The following is a 9,603-nucleotide window of genomic DNA, read 5'->3' as shown; positions in this document are numbered from 1 at the left end:
TACTTTATGCCTAAAAGCTTGTCCAGTATCTCCTCCAACTATCAGTTGGTTCAGTAAAAGATATAACAGAAACTGTTGTCTCTTGTATAAAAAAAAACAAAATACTTTATCTACCATTAGCTAAATATATTCAACAAATTTGTGCTAGTGGATCACCTTGTGAATTCTAGTTGCCCACTAGCCTGTGATGAGTTAATTTTGTGGACATAGAAAATAAGCTATTAGTATTAGCATTGTCATAACATTCAAGCAAGTAGTTTGTGAGTCTAGGTTGGTCGGTTTTTCTGACCATTGCACAAGACTGCGTTACAGAATTAGGTTTTAAAACTCAGGTCATCAGCAGATTATTTAAGCAGTTCATTAGAATAAGATATCTACAAAAATCATAAAAGGAGGTATGGGTTCTAATATCTTAAGATCTGTGGCTGCTTAGAAACGTCTTTCTGGAACATGTGTAACAGATAGGACCACTGAAACAGCTGTTTTCATGAAGAGTTATGTTTTTTCTAAATAAGGAATCTAAGTGCCTATAATTCCTTTGATTTTATTTTCTGTTTTTTTATGAATGGACAATGCCTCATTGCAAAAAAATGCAGTCTTGCAAAGAAAATTGCATTCCTGTTTCTCTGCCACAGGAAGAGATAAGGTTACTACTGAGAGGTTGGAAGTGATGATACCAGTTCTTTTAGATACAACTGTCTGTACACTGCTCTACATGCCTAGCAACAAATGAGACCAAGTTGGATACATATATATTAGTCTGTGCATAATGTCCTTGATCAGGTATTTTACTATGGAGTGTATCGACAGATGTAACAATGAGTAACTTCAGTTTACCAGGGACTTAACATAGACTGTAGATCTTTGCTTCCCAGAGGAGAGGTTCCAAATCACGTGGAGTTCCCTCAGTTATCGTTCTACCCTTAAGTAGCAGTGGGACAGACATTTGCTGCATCTAATCTGTTCTTCTCATCTGCCCCTATGTAATTTCCCGTTGCTATGAAGGCTGTTTCATTCATAGCAAAAATTTCCCAGATTATCTCACAGAGTGTGTCTACACGTGCAATTAATTTACAGCAATAAACTCCAGCATGCATGCATGTAGCCAGCACCACAGCATGTTGATTCAAGTTGGCTGGCAGGGGACCTGGAAGGTTAGCCTGCTAGCCTGGGGCTACTCTGACCTGGCTCAATGTGCTGTGGAGGGGCTGGCTGGGGCACGAGGATGTTTCAGTGTGGGGCTAGCCAGCAGACAGCTCCCTCACTGAAGCACCCCAGCCCTGTCAGTGTCTGCATGTCCATTGCTGCACACTAATAAAGTCTGCTGCAGGTTAGTATTTGTAAATACAAATATTTGTAAATACAAGTACTCTGCGGCAGAGTTTATTAGTTTTCTATGGCCTAACAGGGGTGCATGTATGGACTCTGAGATGTTTCCTTTGGAGCTAATTAGGTAACTCCACAGAAAAAGTCTTGTGTAGACACACCCACAGTGCAGTTAAGAGTAAGACTATAGACAGCGTACCACAAAGTGGCTGAAGCACAGATAGGTCTCCTTTCCCAATTAACGGGGGACCCAAAAGCTGAAACCATTGATCTGCCAAGTTCATCTCATCATTAATTAAGTGGCACAGTTCCTGTTTCCTTAATTAGTAGGTCTCTGTGTGTTGGGAGGTGGGGGGAAGGTCTTATATCACAGAAACTCCTTCTGTCCCCAATTACCTTGTGGAGAGAGCTTAACTGGCAACAGCCCTGAATGAAACTGGGGAAAATGGACATGGTTCATATGAAATGGCTGAAACTGGTTTCAAATAAACCTGGATAGATGTAGTTTCTGACTTAACTGATTTAGGTTAAATTGGTTTATTGAACTTCTGCCCTGGATCCCCTCCAGATTCAAGCTAACTCACAGTACCCCAGCATCCCAGGATGCTTTGCACCTCCCTGCAAACCACTTCCTCTCAGGGTGGGTGGGCTAGCCTTGGTCCAAGCTGCCTGCTGTAGCTGAGCAGGGAGGCATGCTTTAGTGTCCTTCTTGTTTCTGGCTTGAGCCACTGCAGCCATGTGGCTGCATTTCCAGAATCAAAAGTGAATGTCTGTTCACTTGGTTATTGGTTCAATGTATACAATTTAGACTAACCTGCAAAGATTGAATCAGTTCAACCTTGGGCTTTTTGACTGTCTGTACTTAGCCACCGAGTCTCAATTGCCCTGCAGTGTAATTGTCCCCTTGCTTGCAGTTACCCCTTTATAAAACTGAAAACGATGTCAGGGCAATGACTCTATCTTCTGAGTAACCAGGGCATACTCTGTAGTAATTGTGGGCACAGGGACAGTAGAGCAGCTAAGGCAAAATTTGTTTCTGCCCCCTATTAATTGGTGCTTAAAAGCAGCAATAATGTTTTTTGGGTTTTTTTAAATGTTTTTTTTTACACAGAATTATCCCCCCTAAAAGTAACTTTCCAGCTGAAGAAAGGTAGGCAAATGCTGTAGTCAGCCCTTTTCTGCTGTTCATTTCTGTGCTTATTTTCCCTTAGTTAAGATAAAGTGAGAATGAACCTCATGTTTTATTTCCTAAACAAATACTAATATTAGGGAGAGATCATTTGAAGAGGTACAGAAAATTAAACACTAATTTTGCATATCAATTGGTCTTAATGTTCTAGGTGTGATTCCAGATCACTCTTAAGACTGTTAACTTTACATCCATATTTAACGAATGACATTATTCAGTTTCATGGGGTCATTGTGTCAAAATGTCTGTGTTAGAACTTTAATTTATTTCCAGAGGTTCGTTTTAGTGGGCAGGAAGAGTGGTTCATTGGATTGATTTACTGTCTCTAATCCACTATGTGGATTTTAAAGCTTGGAACTTATTCTGTGATATAAATTTAAGACCCCCAAAAATTCAACTGCACTACAACTGCAAGAGCATATTTAGCTTGAACAAGACTGGGGAACTCATCTCAAAGGAAAGAGATTGACTACATTACAGAACTGGTATTCCCAAATTCCAGGCAGTATTGATTGTGCCTTGTAACCAGCATCCTGAACTACCTGCTGGTTCAGCCAGGCATCTCCTGTTGGTATTAATGAAGCTATATGCACTGAACTAAGAGCAGGACTTGCTTTGTTAGCATCGCTTTTTGAAGTAGCCATGTGAGCTATTATCCTGGACATCAATTATCAACTATAAGTAATGGATGCTAATATAATAATATACAAATTAAGGATTAAGAAAAAGTGTTAAGAATCCCCTACCACTTTCAACTGGGTTCTCAGGGCAGTTTAAAACTAGCATTGCAAAATATACTTTGCTCTGCTATAAATCACTGTATGTATAGCAATGTTGATCTTTGTTATGGGACTGCTGACTTTGTACTCTAGGATAGTCAAGCGCTGAGTGTAAATTTCACTGCTGACTAAAAGTGCAGAGGAAATGAGTGGGTAATGAGAGTAGAGGAGCCAGTTCTTTAATTGAATTAAAAGCCGGGTGACACCAATGCAGACACCTGTCCAATTACAGACAGGCCAAGGTGTTTACCATTGCTGTACAAGCGATTTGAAGATGACAGAAATCTTTCCGCCCACAGATTAACATAATGAAGGAGAACAGATTACAGTGGATGCTGGCCAAACAGCTAGGTTGGCAGCTGAGAAAAAAAGTAGTTTGCTGAAAAGTGTGTAAATAAAAAACTGCACTTTCTATTGCTCACCTATTCAACACATCTGTTTCTTTGTTGCTGGCAAAATCATGTGCATTTATATGTGAAGGAAAGCAATCAAATATAAATGTCAAAAGAGAATTTCTTTATAGAAGTCTTGACTGAATACATTTTAAACAAACAGATATTTTATTTTTTTTAAAAGCACTTCCCTGCTGAATGATACACGATATAAAATGTGATGCCGCATGGACACAGAATGTCAATTTTTTCTACTTTGTCAAAAAAAACAACCCCTCCAGTGCTGGGGGGCATCTTTCTGGATGCACTGTTTGTTGCACTTGGAGCCTGAAGTCATTGGTGATCCCCACAGAATGTCTCCCAACAAGAAATACAAGGAGCATTAATTCACTATCACATAAGAACACCATGACTGCTAAATGTACAAATAAAATTAAACTGCATCCCAAAGCAGAGCAGAGCACAAAGTGAATAGGCACATATATGAGTACCTATAAATGTGCTCATTCGCATTCTAATTAGAAGGCATCAGAGCAGACCTGATTAGAGTCTGCTCCTTGTTCTAATGATAATGGTCCAGTGTCACCTCACCATCACGTGTATAAAGCCACTGTACATTTCAAACTGGCCATGGGAGCGCTTTATTCTAACCCTCATTGAACGAGCTTTAGCTAAAGCATCCCATGGCCATTTTGAAATGCTGCGGGGCTTAATAAACGTGATGGTGAGCAGAGTTTATTTGAGTGGCTGTCCAGTAATTGCTTTAATTAAAACACGCCTCCTTCTCCCCCCACACATGTTTATAGGCATACAACAAAATATACCCTACCAGATCTCCCTCTACAGTGAACATGCAAATGTCACATTTGCCAGCTTTGGTTCAGACACTTATTTATAGGCTGACAATAATTCAAACTGTATTTTTTTTTATTTTCCTCTTTAGCCACTGTCAGTATGGAGTGCTAACCATGAGATCTCTGCATCTGATGGTGCCAAAGAGTTTAATAAAGATGTCAGAACTGCTGTGTTACACAAGATGCTAACACTTAAAAACATCAGTAATGCTTACTTCATGCTTATGGGATGCTTTTTCAAATAGCTGTCTTGTATCATTGGAAGATTACAGGCAAATAAACTGGGGTTGCTGCTGCTGACCCTGATCTGCTTTCAGTGTATCTGCTGTAACATTTACATTAGAGTCAGAGGAGGCAGTGTGGCTTTCCAGTATTAATAGAAGATTTGCAGAATTGTGAACTGACCACAGTATAACTGTGCCAAAGTCAGTAGAGTTATCTCTGATTTACAGCTGTCTGAGTAAGAGTAGAGTCAGAAGAAGCAAGTAGAGAGATCATTGCAAATGCTGAACTTCCAGTATTTTTTTGTCAAATCTGAGAAAAGGTGTGAAGATCTCCATTTCAATAAAAAAAATGTGGTGTCTAAATCTGGGAATATATTTGCTCTTTGGATTATTAACTTTTATTCCATAAAAGACAAAATTAGGCCCAGCCCAGATGCATCTGAGACAGACTGCCCAAAAAGTAATATGTTATTTCAGTTTTTAGCATGTCTGATTTATTTTAAAAAAAATCTGTAACTATTAAGCATATTAAGCACTGTTAAGCCTCTTACGGGGCTTTGATGTGTGTAAAGTTTTGAGGGATCACAAGAAGTTCTGCTTTCTTGTTGTCTTGTATAAGAGCAAAGGATTATTGCCTTTTCTGTTCCAGTGACAGTAGGCACTGTTCTTTTCTTCCACATTGAGCATATGTGTCACCCAAAATAAGCAGTCCATATCACATGCTACTGCACACAAGGAATCTTCAGTCAAGGACTGTGGCTTCCAGAAATGCAATCGTTCCGGTGGTGCTGGTGTGGTGGACCAATGATTACATAGCAGTTTGACTTATAAAGTTAATTTCTAACCTTAGATGGTGATGTGGATGCTAACAGATTTCAATGAAAGCCTAGCATGTGCATAATATAGGTCAGAATATTACCCCAATGAAATTTGCAGGAGTCCACCTTTTTATTTCCTGAAGTTTCATTTCACAGTAATTTACCATTTGACCTGATTTGAAAAGGAGAACAGGAAAGACTTTGAAAATTTATTTTAAAATATTTGTGTAACTTTTATAAAGCAATCTCCCAGTAAGTTCATCTATGTAACTGTGTGCTAGAATGAGTGTCTGTCCTCTGTGCCTACGAGCAAAACTGAACTGGTCTTGCCACATGGTAGATCTATAGCAGGATAATAGCCACTTCTTTTTAATAATACCAACAGGTCCTGAAAACCACATGTATTTTTGAGTCCTTCAGTACTGTATCAGGTGAATAATGGAGTAGTAGACCCAGGGATTATACAGTGCTACCAATGGAACAGAACTTAGATGATATGTTTTATATGGTACAGGGGCTTGATTAAATGGGAAATCTGGTAGAGCAGTATTTAATTTCTGAGATGGAGACATGTCTTTTGTTTTAGGAGAGAGGTTACAAATTACTTGGGGAAAAATAAACTCACAGCTAAAGTAATTTAGCAGGGGAAGGAATGAACAAAAAGCTGAGTTAAATGTCAAATATGTTAAAGGTTTGCACCTCATATCTGAAAAAAAAATCTAGCATTTGTTTCCATTTTGTACTGAACAGAAAACTACTCTATTTTAAAAAAAACCCTGCAAATGACACATGCAGTGTTTTCATTTTTTTATCCTCTTCTCCTTTAACATTTTAAGTGCATTTCAGAAAAAAAAGAGTGCCATATGACTATATATGCCTAACATGCAGACCCTTGTATACACATAGGTAACACATGACTTCTTCCTGTTTGTAGGCATGTTGACAGGCTTGCATCCCTTCACAAACTATGCTGTAACCCTAACTGCTTGCACTTTGGCTGGCTGTACTGAGAGCTCACATGCATTGAACATCTCCACTCCACAAGAAGGTAAAGTAATTTCAAAGGTCTTGACTTCCACATTTCAGTCATGAATAATAAAACAGGAGAAGAGCTAAATGCTGCAAAGCCATTTGCTGGAAAACCCCAACCTAATTTGATGACAAAGTGCATTGCCAGACCATAATTGCTCCATTTTTTGGGGGGGTGCGAAAATGAATCAAACTCCATACCCTTTAATGACATGCATCTTTAATAGCTGTAATGCAGATTAATGGGCTTTTTAATTGCTGTTACATTGTTCATGCAAGAGCCTTGTCATTAATATGAAGCATCTGAAAGATTAATGAAAGCTTCCTCATTTTACTATGGCTCAGAAGTAAATCTAGAGACAGTCTGACTAAAAAGAATTGATTGTATGGCACAGTATGAAATTGAGAATCAAACGGTTGATTTCCATGGTCTCTTTTAACTGCTAAACACCAGCAATAGGCAACTATTATTTCAGTATGAGGGTACCTCCAAATGCCAATTGAGCCATTTATTAATCTTCTGCTTCGCTTCTTAACTCGTGCATATTTTTGTTGTACTCAGAACTTAAAAGTTGCAAGCATAAATTAGTGTTTCTTAATCATGTATTAAGATCTGGAGTATAGAAAAAGAGAAAATGTGTTATAGTTCTGGCTTTAGGGACCAGCTTAATAACTGCTGTGCATCAATTCCTGAAGGATCTGTTTCCAACCGATCTGAGACATATGCAACTCCTGTCTCCCTTAAGCATAAAATCCAGGGCAAATTATTCTCTCAGTTACATTAATTTAAATCTGGAGTAAGCCAGTTAAAATAAACAGTTAGTCTAGATCAGTGGGGGCCAACCTTTTTGTCAGGCCTGTTGCAAATTACCTCTGCACCCTCCTGAAGTGTCACTCCAATCCCCTTCCCTGGCCCAATCTGCTGCTCTGCTTTCTGCTTCCTGCTCTGTCACTGTGCGGCTTTGTCTCTTCCCCGATCTGTGAGGCACACACAGAAGTTGCCTGTGCCATTTGTGGCACAAATGCCACAGGTTTGCCACCACTGGTCTAAGTCTCTACCATTGTAGCTGAAAGAATTTAATGCTTATTTGTAGGAGTATTTAGTCTGCCACAAAAAGTGAAATGGTTATCAAATGCATTTTAAAATAATAGCCCTATCTGGTGTCTCACGTAGGGCTGTATTTGTAACAAGCTAGCATAGGCTTGTTTTTGTTTATCTTTTATAAGTTAGATAAATAAATAGTGATGCAGCACATATACCAGAAGTAAGAGTTGTACAGTGAGGTGGTATGAAATATAAGCAGAAGAATCCAAACAATGTCTGGGAGGCATAATTTTTATCAAATTAAAGATAGACATGACTCTGAATTACATGTTAATAAATTCTTATCTCATCCCAAAATATTACTTTTTCATGGAAATAAATTAGTTGGTTTGAAGAAAAATAACCCTTTAAGCCAAGAAATTTAAAATAATCCATTAGATTCTAGCTTTAACTGAAAGAAAATATCTCTCATCAGAGACAGAAAATTTATCTCTATCTACAGCTTCTATTGATTACGGTGGAGTTCTCTCTTTAACAGCTTGTAAATTTCAAAAATTCAGTTTTTAAATGCTGTTTTTCTTTCTGGTTTTAACCACCTTGGAAATATCTTGGGAATGGTTATTTTGCAATTTCTTGTTCAATTTTGTGGGATCACAAAGTTTGCCAAAAGTTTGGTGTTTACCCAATGTTAAACTTTATTTTTAAAGGTGTTTAGTGTTTTCTTTACGCTCTCATTTAAGTCTATAGGAGTTTTACCATGGACTTCAATGTGAACAGGGCAGAATTAGATCATGTTTGAGGATTTTGGGGGGAAAAAATTACACCTTGAACATTCGTATGATTCTCTATTACTAGGTCTATGAGACTAGAAATTGTTGGACAGTAAGATGGGCCACCAAGTTTTCTTTCTCTTTGTTGCTGTTTATTCAGCTGCTGACATATAAATCAGCTGGAGAATCACCAGGTTCAGCTTTCACATAGGTTTAGGATGAACATTTGCTATTAGAGGAACACATTTTGGTAAGGTTTCCCATTCTTTTTATGTGAATCCTTCAGTATATACTAGCAGCACCAATCCAATTTAAAAAACTTTGCCAATTAGAATCCCTTAGGATGTTCTAAACATACTAATGTTTAAGTGAAATGATAAATGAATACTATGGCAGATTTATTAAGGAAAATTTAAGACTTCCTCTGCCAAGCTTCTGGCATAAACATGGAAATCTAATGTTACCATATAGTTGATTACTGCACATTACAATACATTTTTTTCTTTATACAAATGATTTTTTTACTCAGAAAAAAAATAGTAGTTATATATATATAATATACATATTATATATGTAAGGTATAAAATATACAAGAGACAGGCCATTTATATTGATAGACTGACATGGTCAAATTTTAGGCAAGAACAGATTTTCTTTTTCTCCCCACAGCGTTCAATAATATCTTGATTTTTATCCCACAGAAAGACTGAACATAAAGTCAATTTGTGTAATTTCTATTTGGGATACACTCTTGTTGCATGCTCTTAATAACAATAAACTTCTGATAGAGAAGACAGATACCATATCACACCCTTGAGCTATCACTGTTTCCCTCTTGAAACATTCATTACTATATATTGTTTCCACATTGCCAGCCAGTGCTAGTTATTGTTTTAAATTGCTAATTCAGTGCTTATAAATTACCAGATATGCCTCCTAGACTAAGGTCCCAACACTGCCACCTTTGTGATATTCAGTGGGATTGCTTCTGGAGCTAAGAGGTAGGGTGGAAGGGTAGGAGAACTGAGCCTTTAAATTATTAGCCAGCGCCAACCACTACATAATTGTGTATGCAAAATATTGCTAATTAGATTATAACTGCATGCATGACTGAACTAATTATGCATATTATTGCATGCCACATGCCCCCAAATAAGAGACACACCTTGTTTTTTGG

At 37.8% G+C, this 9,603-nt stretch overlaps 1 protein-coding gene across 1 annotated transcript in view; it reads left to right on the top strand.

Moving 5' to 3' along the window:
• USH2A (usherin) overlaps nt 1-9,603 on the top strand; it is a 652,515-nt gene that overhangs the window by 282,368 nt on the left and 360,544 nt on the right. The window contains exon 30 of the mRNA XM_019549473.1: nt 6,517-6,630. Coding sequence (XP_019405018.1) covers nt 6,517-6,630 — 114 coding nt within the window. The remainder of the gene's footprint in view (nt 1-6,516; nt 6,631-9,603) is intronic.

The sequence above is a fragment of the Crocodylus porosus genome, unplaced genomic scaffold, assembly GCF_001723895.1.
Source record: "Crocodylus porosus isolate Cpor-Errol unplaced genomic scaffold, CroPor_comp1, whole genome shotgun sequence".
NCBI classification, from domain to species: domain Eukaryota; kingdom Metazoa; phylum Chordata; order Crocodylia; family Crocodylidae; genus Crocodylus; species Crocodylus porosus.
Note: the sequence above shows the minus strand (reverse complement) of the source record. Positions and strands in the feature narration are given on the sequence as shown.